Source organism: Urocitellus parryii, chromosome 6, assembly GCF_045843805.1.
Source record: "Urocitellus parryii isolate mUroPar1 chromosome 6, mUroPar1.hap1, whole genome shotgun sequence".
NCBI classification, from domain to species: Eukaryota; Metazoa; Chordata; class Mammalia; order Rodentia; family Sciuridae; genus Urocitellus; species Urocitellus parryii.
In genome coordinates this window covers 71287423-71301615 of record NC_135536.1, presented here as the reverse complement: position 1 = coordinate 71301615, position 14193 = coordinate 71287423, and the positions used below count along the sequence as shown (strand labels likewise).

The window sequence follows — 14193 nt, the reverse complement described above, 5'->3', positions numbered from 1 at the left end:
TAGTTGACTGATATCATCTATAAGTTGGAGTTAACATAAGTACTTGCCTTAGAAAGTTGTTGAGATTAAATAAGGTAATGTTTATAAACATCACAGTGATTTAGAATTCTTATTAAACATTGTCTACTAATAAGGTGGCATTCTTAAATTATCCTTTCTACAATCAAAATATTCACCCTTGCATTAATGTATATTACCTTGGTCAGAAAATTAATCTCATAAATACCACTCATAAAGGATACATGATAATAGCTAGTTTTCATTATTTACCTTCCATTAGTGGAGTCTTAATAGGAGGCAAAGGAGTAGGTAAACTGTGTATAATTTTGGCCCTGGGAGGAAAAAGGAAGGGGGAAAGGTAGCTGGAAAACTAAATGTTTTTATTTCCTTCCTGGAAGGATTTTCTTCTTTCTCTGAGTTTAGCATTACTATCACCATCCATCCCCTAGTCACAGACCACATACTGATTGACTTTTAGGTATTTTTCTCCTGTTTCTTCTTTATCTTCATTCTCTCTTCATTATTCTATCCTCCTTTCAGATTGCCTTTAGTTTAATTGTGGCTCATTTGATCACTTGTACCCCAAATTTCTACATTTCTAAGCTATTACTGAAGTAGGTCAACCTAAATTTCTGACTAACTGTCTCTCTTGTGTAGGCCTATTCCATACCAGGGGGTTAATTCATGAATATTGGGAAAGGTTTAGCCAAGTTTTTAAGCTTCTCAGCAAGGTTGTCACTGGACCCTTTGATCTCCTTTGTAACTTATACCTAATGGTCATAGAACATAATAATGATACATATTACCATGAGAATAATAGAATGAAATTAATCTAATTTTGCTATATATAATAAGCTTTGTCGTTTGTACGCATGATTGCTTGCAACTTGAAAATTGAGGCTGGACCATTTATAGTAATAATTCATTGGCTTTCTGAAAAATTGAAAAATATCACAAAAGAGGTAGAATTTGAACTAAATTCTAAAGAATGGGTATGGTGTTTTTTTTCTGTAAGTAGAGAGGTAAGAGATTCTTGTTAAAGGGTGTGGCATGTGCAAAGGGTTGATGCAAGGAACATGAAAATTTTGAAGCACTGTGAGTAGATCATTTTTTGCTTTTTCAGAGGGCTTATAAATAATGGGAATAAAACTAGATAGTTTGGAATTAATCTTTGGAAATTCCTGAATGTTCAATTAAGATGTTTGAGTTAGTAGACCTTTGTATGCACTATAAATTCATTTAGTTTTCCTTAATTGACCTACATACAACTTAGTTAAGATTGCAAATGTTCAATGTGTCCTTATAAATGCTGGACCTGATTCATATAAACTGAAAGGTCTCCTTTCTACCTCAAGTGGTTGTCCCTTAGAGTCAGCTTTCCACTACACCAGGCATTTACAACAAGAGTTGTAAATTCTTAAAGCTTTCTTTCTCTTTTACACTTTTTTTCCCTCCCTGCTTCACCCTTAAAAAAAAAAAAAATTGTTGGACATGTGTTTTACTTATAAGGCAGTTACTGACTTTCCTGTTTCTCTTCCTTTGCAGACCTAGAGGATCAAGACATAATGGGAGCATTTTTAGACAAGCCAAAGATGGAAAAGCATAATGCCCAGGGGCAGGGTAATGGGTTGCGATATGGGCTAAGCAGCATGCAAGGTTGGCGAGTTGAAATGGAGGATGCACATACGGCTGTGATCGGTTTGCCAAGTGGACTTGAAACATGGTCATTCTTTGCTGTGTATGATGGGCATGCTGGTTCTCAGGTTGCCAAATACTGCTGTGAGCATTTGTTAGATCACATCACCAATAACCAGGATTTTAAAGGGTCTGCAGGAGCACCTTCTGTGGAAAATGTAAAGAATGGAATCAGAACAGGTTTTCTGGAAATTGATGAACACATGAGAGTTATGTCAGAGAAGAAACATGGTGCAGATAGAAGTGGGTCAACAGCTGTGGGTGTCTTAATTTCTCCCCAACATACTTATTTCATTAACTGTGGAGACTCAAGAGGTTTACTTTGTAGGAACAGGAAAGTTCACTTCTTCACACAAGATCATAAACCAAGTAATCCGCTGGAAAAAGAACGAATTCAGAATGCAGGTGGCTCTGTAATGATTCAGCGTGTGAATGGTTCTCTGGCTGTATCAAGGGCCCTTGGGGATTTTGATTACAAATGTGTCCATGGAAAAGGTCCTACAGAGCAGCTTGTCTCACCAGAGCCTGAAGTTCATGATATTGAAAGATCTGAAGAAGATGATCAGTTCATTATTCTTGCATGTGATGGTATCTGGGATGTTATGGGAAATGAAGAGCTCTGTGATTTTGTAAGATCCAGACTTGAAGTCACTGATGATCTTGAGAAAGTTTGCAATGAAGTAGTCGACACCTGTTTGTATAAGGTAGCTTGACTTTATTTTTTAAAACATGAAATGATTTTATGTCATATTAATTACTACTCTCATTTAATCATCTTAGAGCCTGTAGTTCTTAAAAATAAGTGTGTGGCACAATTGCAAGGTAATCTACCAATTATGAAAATATAGGAGTGACAACATAGGTAATTGGTTAATCTATTTCTAAATAAAAAGAAATAATCTATTTTTATTTAGAAATAGATTAACCAATTACCATATATGCAAGAGTTATAATCTAAATATTTAGTCTTTAACCATGATTACTTAAGCTTTTTAAAAATGTAAATGATTATCAAAAGTAGAAAGATTATTTTGAATTATGTGTTTTAAAAGAGCATGAGTGGGAAGGTTAGGCCTCAGTATCTATAAATGAAAAGCTTTTTAGAATATTTAGTATTTTTACCATGTGATACCTCAGTACATTTATGGAAGTACTTTGCATCTATTGTTTAATGAATCTGAATCATCAACAAGGACTTAAGTGGTTATTTGGTGTGGTAATAGATATGGCCTTGCACATAAAGTCAGAAAAACTTATAGGATCATGTATGTCTTCAGGTAAGCTATTTAAACTCTCTGGAAAATCAGTTTTTTTTTTTTTTTTAATTGTAAAGACAGCTATTACCCTGTTTCGTGGGTTGTTGGGAGGATTGAATGTGATATGCGTAGACAAGCTAGCTTAATCCCTTTATTTTAAAGTTGAGGAAGCTTAAACCAGAGAAAGTTCTGCAGACTGAAAGTCAAACAGAACTTCTGGAATCAGGGCTTACCTGCATTATTTTTGTACTCTTCAGTCTTAAACACATTGTTCAACCTCTCTCAGCTATAAAATATAGATAATAGTATCTAATTCATAGGACCATTGGGAACTGTAATAAACACACATACACACATAATTACCTAGTCTAGCATATAATATATACCCAGTTAATGTTGATTCCTTTCCTAGAGAAGTTATAACCGACCTCTACAGGATTATATAATTTAGTAACAGTATTAAAACTAGAAATCTAGGTCCTTGACTTAGGTTAAGTGTTCTTTGTACCACACTTTTTTTCTATTTTGTTGGTAATGATCATTAATTCATTCTTTGATATATTTTTTGAAACAAATATTGATTTTTATAAAACTCTCTGAGGGTATATGTTTGATTTTCTTTTAACATGCAGAAATAAAAAGTCAACAAAAAATTCTTTGTAGCTTTATATGCACACAGTCATGACACTCAACTTAAAATCCTAAAATCTGATTGCACTTAGAAATCAGGTTTATATAATATCCAACACAAAAGGCAATAGAGTATAAACTTCATAGTACATGCTGTCACTTTCTCAATTGTGGGACTGAACAATGATTTAAGGTGCATGTATTGTCACTTAGTGTTCATGAAAGTAGCATTCTCTTTGAAAATTAAGTGCTTATTAGCTAAATTTAAAACTTTTTGAGAATTGTTAGATAATTAGTAATTATGACTCAGATTCTACTTTATTTCTTTTATATTCTTCTCTACTTTAAAAAATTATTTGAGCCACAGCATGGTGGCGTATGCCTGTAATCCCAACAGGTCAGGAGGGTGAGGCAGGAGGATTCCAAGTTCAAAGCCAGCCTCAGCAACTTAGCGAGGCACTAAGCAACTTAGTTTGACCCTGTCTATAAATAAAATACAAAATAGGGCTGGGGATGTAGCTCAGTGGTTGAGTGCCCCTGAATTCAATCCCTGGTTGAATTATTTGTAGTTTTCCTCTAAGATTGTCTTTCTAATATTAGCTTGTTTGTATTGTTTGTGGTTTAATGCTATAAGGTCCATTTTTCCATCTAGCTGAATTAAATACTTTTAATTCCAAGAACTAATAGGAAGGAGGGTGTAGGGAAGGCAACATCAAGTGTTTTAATTACAGCAGTTTGAATACTTAGATGCCTTTAAAAATAAATGTACTTCCTAAATTGTCAGTTTTTTAAAAAATATATTTTAGTTTTCAATGGATCTTTATTTATTTATATGTGGTGCTGAGAATCGAACCCTGTGCCTCACACATACTAGGCAAGAGCTCTACCACTGAGCCACAACCCCAGCCCCTGTCAGTTTTTTAAGTAGGGTTGAAAACTGCTGTATAAACTTTATATATGTAGTTTTACTTCTAATTCCATATTTCTACTTAGGAAGCAAATATGTTAGCCCCAAAACTTGTAATTATTTTACATGTAAATTTGTCAAATATACATATTAAGTATAGGCCAAATCCTAATTGTAAAGAATACCACTAGCATTTTCTGCCATGATGTATGGAGTAAATGTGGATGTTTCTGAATGTACGTGTAGGTATCACTTCAAGTTAACTAAGTCACTAGTAAATATTTAGAAGTAATTTTGCTTTATAGAATTTTTAGAAATGATTATTATGTAGGATATTTCTTTTCTGTTTTTTGGCGGGTTGATTATACTGTACATTTAATGTGCTATATGAGGGCAACTGCCTTCCCCAATATATAAATTTTTTTTCTTAAAAATAACATTTTCACTAGAATAAGTGTAACTGTAATTGGCATAGCTGTAAAGATTCTCAAGGCTTTGAAAGGAAAAAGGAAATCAAAATATTTCTCAAATTTTTCTTCCTAGGGAAGTCGAGACAACATGAGTGTGATTTTGATCTGTTTTCCAAATGCACCCAAAGTATCACCAGAAGCAGTGAAGAAGGAGGCAGAGTTGGACAAGTACCTGGAATGCAGAGTAGAAGGTGGATCATTTAACAAAAAATAAGTAGCTTTATTAAAGAAAAACCTTCAACACAAACTTTAACATTTTAGCTTTTAGAACTTTATATGCCTTTAACATTTAGTTTTTAGTGTGCAAAAATGAGAAAGGGCATTCTGTAGTAGATTTTAGAAGTATGTATGCAGTTGTCCTTCACATGTTAGAAATAGCAACTAGTCTATACATTCTGTTCAGGATACTTTTGTTTCAAAAGGCTAAAAAATGTTATGGGCTCTAAAATTCTTGAAAAATTTCACTGGCATAGTAATTTAATGCCAGGAAATTCTGATTTGTGGTTTGTTATATACATCTTTCTGTGAATAGTTGTGTATGCTAATTTAAAATCTCTAGAAGTTTTTTTGTTTTTGTTTTGTTTTATAACTTGAAGGTCACAACCTGGTTATTAACAGTGTTCATATGCCAGAGCTTTTAAATTTTTGTTTTCATCTGTGTCATGGCTTCTTGTCTAAGCCATAAACTGTCTCACCTAAATAAGGTACACTAGAATAGAAGACATATTTCTCTACCTAGCAGAAATGTAACTACTGAATAAAATACAGAATAAGTTAGGAATTCTAGGAATATATTTTTTATAATTCTGCAGATTATCTTGAAACAAATAGAAAAGTATTTGTACCTCTCAAGTACAATGTCTTTAAATATTTGAAAAATTTAATCTTGCGGGGACTGAGGTTGTAGCTTAGTGGCAGAGCGTTTGCCTAGCATGTGTGAGGCACTGGGTTCGATCCTTAGCACCACATAAAAATAAAATAAAGGCATTCTGTCCATCTACAACTACCAAAAAAATTTTTTTTTTTTAAATTTAATCTTGGATGCAGCTACTACTTAGTGTAAACATTGTCTCCTCAGAGAATTTAATTTACTGCATACATATAATAAGCATATAGATAATGCAGTTTCTATAAGCAGAAAAGCTTGATATGATTTATTGTAAAAAGTGCATTTTGGGCTCCTGATGTCACTAATTTGCATGTTAAAGACTTCTAATGGCATGCAAACATTGACCTACCACACTGTTATATCCCACAGTGCCTATATTATTCAAATAAGTATGCTCCTTAATTTGTTTACTTTTTTGTTTGATATCAGTCATAATCAGGCTGATATTAGAGTCATGATACATGATATTCTTAATTTTGATTTTTAGTACTGTCTAGAACTACTATTTTGTTTTTATTGCCTTCCTCTACTTGATAGTGATAATGTCTGTGTTTGTACTATTTAGTATTTCATTCATTGGACAAACTATTCAGTGCATTTTTTCCTCACTATTACCAAGAGTTTTGGAATTTTTATGTTTTAAATTAATAATTTTATATAAGTTATTTATGGATAACACAGTAAAATAAGTATTTAGAATGCTATGAAGTCATCGGCTTAAACTGCTGATTAGTGGGAAAATATGAAACTATAGTATGTATAGGGATAAGTTGGTTTTTAATGTTTTGGCACTTTAAAGTAAATTGGGAATACAGGCTTTTTATTAATTTAAAGAAATAAGTACTTTACTATTTTTACCATGAAAGAGATCAAATCTTAGAAATGCTGCTTTTCAGAATGTGCTCTCTAAAGTAAATTTTTGATTAATTATGAAGTATTCCCTTGATATAATTTTGTTAGAATATTAAGTTTTTTATTACCTATTATCGAGCAAGAGTTGCCAACTGGACAGTTTACATTAATACTCAATATTTTGACATGTTGAAGTGTTAAAACTTGTACTATTTAATTGGAGATTATGTGTCATAAATATGATATTCTTAGGTAGATTTGCTGAGACTGCAGCTAGAGAATAAATATTACATTAATTTAAAAACTGCTGCTATTTAAAGACATAGAATGTAACTGTTTGCATTGTGAAAGATGTTGTGTGTCTTAAGTGAAGAAATACTACATTCAGTTTTCAAAATAGGCACAACATACCTTTTTTTCCCCCCTCTCTTTCTTTAAATATATGCCTTGACTAAATCATTGTGCCCTACTAAATCTGATTTTATTTGCTTTCAACATTTTTGGCATTTATGTCCACAACATAGTAAAGGACAAAGCTTTTTAGATTCTTCTTTCTTCTATTATTTATGTCCTTCTAAATACTTGAATGGGGGTGTGAAAGGATTCAGCACACTATTTAATTAAACTACTATTAAATTTGTGGTCCTTCTAAGCCAATTTAAAATTATACTTAATGTATCTATATTTTAAAAAACTTTGCTACTGACTATCTGAGTTTTAAAATTGCTAATTTGAATATAACTAATAGAATCCTTCAAACTTGATGGAAGGGGGTGGAAAGAAGAATGTGTTTGTACATATGTATATGAAACATGGATAATTCTATACATATATATTCTCTATAAAAAGCACTCAGTTTTTTTTTACAGTTCTAATTAAAATGTATAGTCCAAGAACAATTAAAGGAATATTTCTTAAAATTAATTTCTTTTTCTTTTTTAAAAAACAGAAAGAAACAAGGTTAGTGTAGTATTAATGTTCAGGTAGTTTCAATGGATTATCCCATGCAGGAATAGGAGATATTAACTGTTTTTAAAGCCTTTCATTATTTTTTTTTTTAAAAAAAGAAGAATTTGTTTTCCTGTAATTTTTCTTCATAGTTAAAACTTCCTAACTTACATTTTAACAAAAATATAAGATACATCAAATATAGACGATTCAAAGTAATGTTTTTAAGACCTGAAACCATCATTGGTTGAATTTATCATCAGTGTTCATTTCTTTGTATCTAGTTATCTATCTACATAATTGTATTGGCTTAGTAGAGACTGTATGTTAAGTGTATTATAGTTTTAGATTGTGAAATTGTGTAGCTTAGGTAAACATCAAATCCCTTTATTTTTGTATAGCAGATTTCCAGCAATAGAATCATGTAGCATAAATAATATTAGATGTTAAAGATTACACAATAAAGGAACTTGGCAAACCAAATCTGAGATCCTTGCTTTTTGTTCAGACTTAAGACTGGTTTAAAAAAAATAAAAGGCAAAAATAATAGATGGTAAATTTTTATCTTTATTCTAAAAGGAAAATTTGAACCATTTAAAGAAATTTTATGGGTAGCAATGTCTGTCTTTTAATATGTGCCTTTATGATGAATTAATATTTTGAGGCTTGATCAAAGGATGAAAGATATTTATATGCATTGTTATTTTCTAAGGTATTTACAAATGAAGAATTAAAATGATAATTTCTTGCCCAGTAAAGACAAAGAAAATATTGTTTTGCTATAAACATTGTAAAAACAAAAACTGAACAAAACTTTAACATATAACCTACAAAAAGCTTTGGCTTCACTTTGCATGTAGACTAAATAAGTGTACTAAAACTCCAAGTGAATACTTCTATACTTAGTTTTAGAGTTCTTTGTAAGGTTCTTCTTTGTTCATAGTTTTTGATAATCTGTGGTTAAAAAAACAATGCATCTGCATAACACTGCTATACCCATTGAATGATGTTTTGAAATTATTTTACATTCAGTAGTGCCATTTATTATATCTTTCTTTTTTAAAAAAAATTTTGTCATGAAATTTAGACCTTTTCCATTCAAGTAATCAATGAAGGAAATGGTATTATGTATCTATACATTGGTCAAAGATATTTTAAAGAAAAATTGAGCTGAGAGTGATGTTCAAGTATATAACCTAATGTGCATGCTACTTCAGTATCATTTTGCAAATATAAACATATGATGTACAAATGATTTGGATTAGTATGTGATCAATAAATTTCCCATACTTAAAGATTATTTTTTTCAAATCTTGAATTCTTGAATTTTTGTTTATTTATTTTTAAATTCATGTAATGTATTTTACAGGACTAAGTTCAGGAAAATATGTATCCAGTCTAAAGAGAGGAGTTGATCTCCTCAGAAGTAACTAGTTGGCATCCTAAGAAAGGATATCTTCATTTGTACACACATGTCCCTGATTATGTAACACATTAATTTAACATGAAATATTTTTTCTTTTTACGTTTTTATCTGATTGTTTACATTCTTTGAAGTTAAGTCACTTTTATCTTGTTGTGCATCCCTTTGTCATAACTTTCAAAGTCAGTTTGATTTTTTTTTTTTTTTAATGCTATACCAGTTTAGAATATCTCAGATATGGTAAATGCCATCTTTAGAATCTTAAGTTATTTTTGTTTCAGTCTTTTTTATTAAATTTGGATAACACTTACAAAAAAAGTACTTCTGATTCCCAGAAATCATAAAGAAGCAGGGAGAAGGCGTCCCCGACTTAGTCCATGTGATGCGCACATTAGCAAGTGAGAACATCCCCAGCCTCCCACCAGGAGGTGAATTGGCAAGCAAGTAAGTTACATTCTTCACAGTGTTAGGCTTTCTGTTAGTATATGAAAATGTTATGTGTTCTTTGATCAAGTGTGTATTTGCTAATTTTTAAAGTAATGTATTTACCTATGTTTTCAAAATATTTAACCTGTGGAGTCCGTATTTTAGTATAAGGATATTTGGTGCTTGTTTAGAAATAGACACCAGAATACTATTATTTGTAATTTATTATGCTGAAGATTGTCTTTAGTGGAAGATACGTGACATTGATTTTTCTCATAGATAATAGATAATACAGGTGAAAAATTTTTGTGACTCAATTACATGGCACTACTAAAATCTGTTATTAGTAGTAGTAATGTAATTTTATTTTGTCAATCTCTAGACAAACTTAACACCCCAAAGATTTCTCTTCCACCATTTGAATCATGTATCTTTCATCTTCCCAGTTGTTTTTAGTTATTTATTGCTTGTTTGTTGGTTTGACTATCAGGGAACATGAGAGGATGCATTTTTTGCCTTTTTCCACTTTAATTCATAGAGTGGACTGATCTGTGGTAAATATTAAGCTTACTTCTGTACTTAAATTGGAGAATTCAAGCAGTTTTATAATGAAATGCTTAAAGCATTTTTACCTCAATTGTCCAAATAATTGACCCACAAAGATATACTATTGACTGATTTCCTTCATTTGTCACTGTATTTTGCAGATATAGCCAATCATTTCACTAAATAATCATTGTAAAAGTTCCTGTTCGTAGCTTTTATTTTTTGGAAACATATTTCATATGACTTTGTACAATTGTCTATAAAATTATTTCAAACCAGTTTTGGAAGTAAGGAGACTGTAATTTATAAGGAATAATATAGATTTTTTAATGAAAATATTATTCAAAAGCAAATTCCTAGATTTGTCATGGAAATGTCAAATTTGACATTTTGGGTTTTAATAGAATTTGTTTTTAAAGGGACATTAAGAAAAGCATAATTTAAACATAAAGTTTATGTGAATTATTTTTATCATAACATTGAAGTTACTTCTACTTTATAACATATTTTATGCCTTAAGATTGGCATTGCCATTGGTGACTCGGCCTCTAATTCAAATGGAAGTTGACCATATAGCCTTTGTTAATTTGGGGAGGATTTTTATTGCCTTAAGCCATGATTCTCAGTCTTCTATTAAGTGGGTTGGTGGGATGCTGCAATTTCTTTTTTTTTTTAAGTAAATTCACCTCTAATTTAACATTGGTACACAAATATCCTAAAGTGAGACTGGCTTATTGGCAATAGAAATGAAACTAAGTGATTTATACATGTACGATTACTATTGAAATTTTAATGAACACCTGACTGAGTTTTTAAGCATTGTTGTACTTTCTGAGAATTAATTTTCTGCATTTTTTTCAAATTTAGGCGGAATGTAATTGAAGCTGTTTACAATAGACTGAATCCTTACAAAAATGATGACGCTGTAAGTAGCATATTAGCTCCCTCTGCTTTTCCTTCCCCTCCACTCTAAATGCATATCCTTCCTACCTGTTTTTGCAGAGCTGTTCACTGCACCCATTCTCTTACACACACCCCTGATTGATTGCTCTGAACTCTGCTTGCTCTGATCTCTGCCTGCACCACAGTACTAGTGATTGAGGACATAATCTTGGTGAGTGGCCACCTCTCAAAAAAGAAGTTCCTTTGATTTTTTTTTTTTTTTCTGATTTCTTTTCAAAGCCTCTACAGACAACTTCAGAAGGTTTGCCTCCACCAAATTTTAATTTATAATTGGGATAATATTTCTACTCAGAATCTTGAACTAATCTGAGTTATAGCTACGACAGAACTTCAGAATGTTCTACTAAATAGTTTTTATGTATGGAAATACTTTTGTCTGAAATTCTGAAGTATGTTCTTCATTTAAATATTAGAGAATTCTGTTTCTATAAACAAACATTAGAATGCCATATTCTCCAATTAGGTTTTTATTTGCAATTCTGTTATAATATGATGTTTATAGGAATATGATAACTTGAAATCATTTGGACACAGCTCTGACATAGTTTATGTATTACATTATGAAGCTTGCTAAAACCTCATTATTTGAAGTCTTAATCTCTTATGATGTAATAAAAGTTTATAAAAGCAGTGTTAAAAAAAGATTGGATCTTATCAAAGAAAAGAGTCCTTTTTTATAGTTGTATTGATTTAGTACACATTTGGTCAACCTCACAGTAAAATCATTCCAAATATTTTTCTGAAATAAAATGGAAGATTAATTCTTGGAACAAAATAAATATTCATATTTCATATACACACTTACATACTTTTAATATGATGTTCTAAAAGACAGCTTTACAAAACCTTATCTTTCTTGCACTTCCAGATGTAGTAAAAACTTTGGCATCTTTAAGCTTTTATTTAGTACCTTGTTTTGTTTCCTTTTATAAAGGACTCAGCATCAACTGATGACATGTGGTAAAACTGCTCATCTAGCCATGGAGTTTACCTTCACTTCCAAAGGAGAGTGCAACTCAACTTTGTTGAACCTTTTAGCATCCAGCCTCAACTTAAGGAAGGGGATATGACATGGGTGAGAGTGATTACACCAGAGAACTTCAGCAGTACAACAGCTAGCCCAGAACTGATTTTCTTTTCTTTTTTTTTTTTTTGTAAATTTGAGACTTATGTAAACGTGATTTCAAACCATAATTCATGTTGTAAATCAGACTCCAGCAATTTTTGTTGTATGATTTTTTTTTGTAAAGTGTAATTGTCCTTGTACAAAATGCTCATATTTAATTATGAACTGCTTTAAAATCACTATCGAAGATAAAAGAAATGTTTGGCTTGTTGTGTGATGCAACAGATATATAGCCCTTTCAAGTCATGTTATATTTGGATTTGGGGTTGGGACAGGGAGAGCAGCAGCCATGTCAGCTAGGTGCTCAAACATGCACATGATTATGGAGAAGAATTTCAAAATCTTACAAAGCTGAATATCCCAGGAGTGATGGAAAACTATCTTAATGTTCTTGGCAAGGGATTGGCATTGTTGATAAAGCCACTCTCTTTATTTAACTGTGTTTCAGAATGTTCTCTCCTTGTTGCTATGAGTATTGCAGGTAATACAGTATATTCATAAGAATATCAATCTTGGGGCTAAAATGCCTTGATTCTTTGCACCTCTTTTACAAGTCCTTACATTTAATTACTAATTGATAAGCAGCAGCTTCCTACATATAGTAGGAGACTGCCACATTTTTGCTATCATGATTGGCTGGGCCTGCTGCTGTTCCTAGTAAGATATTCTGAATTCCATTTTATCAATAAAGCTTGATTTAACAAACAAGAAATTTAATCATGTATGTGTAATTCCTCTTTTACCCCGGCCTTTTAAAACACCATACCATTGTAAATGAGATGTTCTCAAAGGGAAAGATGTTAGTCTCTTTTAATTTGACAATACTGTTTCAGTCACCAATGAAATTGTTTTCCTTCCATTAGAAAACCTTAAAAGATTTAAGTCTCTCTTGTTCCTTAATTTGTTTTTCAAAATAAGTTTCTTTCAGGCTGCTTACTTTTCATTAAGATGTACATCAGCTTGAATTTGCCTACTGTTTAATTAAATAATTGTCAAAGTTTGACAATCTAACTCTCTATGGTAGGTATGTGTGTGTTTGTGTGTGTTTGCCTGTGACTTTTAATTGGCCCATGTCTTTAGAATCCAAGTGGTTAAGATGTATTTGTGATTTGAAATATAGCATGTTGATAATATTTAGCTGTTGGCCTTTAAAAATAAATTTCAAAGCTTAAGGAATTGTAGATATAAACCTAATTTAATTTAGGCTTAAATTTTTCTGATTAAGCATGTGAAAGTAAGTTTTACAATCTGTCACATTGAAAAGACTACTGTTCTGTGCCCTTTTGTATTTTTGTCTTTCTAGGTTGAATATTGTATTTATTATCATGTAAATGAATCAGTTAGTAAGCAGATTCCCCACTAGAAAACTACTAAAATGTAAGATTAAAATACAGCATTAAATACAAAATCAGAATTTTGTGTATAAAGCTAGTATAATACATTTTGTTTTGTTTGTTTTCCCTAACTTGGAAATATACATATTTGTATATATAGCCTTAAAACTAATGTAAAGTTAGGGAACCTAGTAGGAAAAGTAATGTAAAATGTCTCAGATTTAAGTAGTTACATACCAGCAAACTCTTTTCAATATCCCTCTTATTTGTGAGGTGATTAAATGTAATTTAATTGTATTTAATTTATCTCTTAATCCAGCATGAATGAAGAAAAACTGAAGTACTATTTATATTTAGAAATTCAGAAAAGTTGGAATTACAGAACCAATTCCTTACTTAACTTACAATAAATGCTTAATGTCTAAATCTGTGGTAAAGTGCGAAGTATGATAATGTTCTAAGTTATGACTTTGCAAGCATTTAAATTTGCACTTAATGAATACCAGTGCTTCTAGTGTAGATTTGATTACCAAACATGCCAGTACTAAAAGCTAACCTCCCTATCACAACAAACCAGTTCCTTAACTTTTTAATAAATAACCAAAAGTTTTTAGTTTCATAATTTGCAAAATATTTAACTGGATTGTGGTATCTTTTAGATGCAAAACTTGAACCATAAGTAAAACACGTGATGGGAAGCTATATTTCAAACCATAATAGCATAGCAT

General features: G+C 31.3%; 1 protein-coding gene across 4 annotated transcripts in view; it reads left to right on the top strand.

Annotated features, from left to right (window-relative positions):
- Window positions 1-13035, top strand: part of Ppm1a (protein phosphatase, Mg2+/Mn2+ dependent 1A) — a 43328-nt gene extending 30293 nt beyond the window's left edge. For 3 of the 4 annotated variants that reach the window (XR_003300460.2, XR_003300459.2, XR_003300458.2), the window contains exons 2-7: window positions 1546-2399; window positions 5032-5149; window positions 9406-9514; window positions 10910-10967; window positions 11045-11156; window positions 11940-13035. Coding sequence is in view for 1 of the 4 variants with exons in the window: in XM_026385181.2 (XP_026240966.1) it covers window positions 1566-2399; window positions 5032-5149; window positions 9406-9514; window positions 10910-10967; window positions 11940-11969 (1149 nt within the window). In the remaining 3 variants the exon portion in view is untranslated. The remainder of the gene's footprint in view (window positions 1-1545; window positions 2400-5031; window positions 5150-9405; window positions 9515-10909; window positions 10968-11044; window positions 11157-11939) is intronic. The other variant, XM_026385181.2, reaches the window with a different exon arrangement.
- Window positions 13036-14193: the final 1158 nt, after the last annotated feature.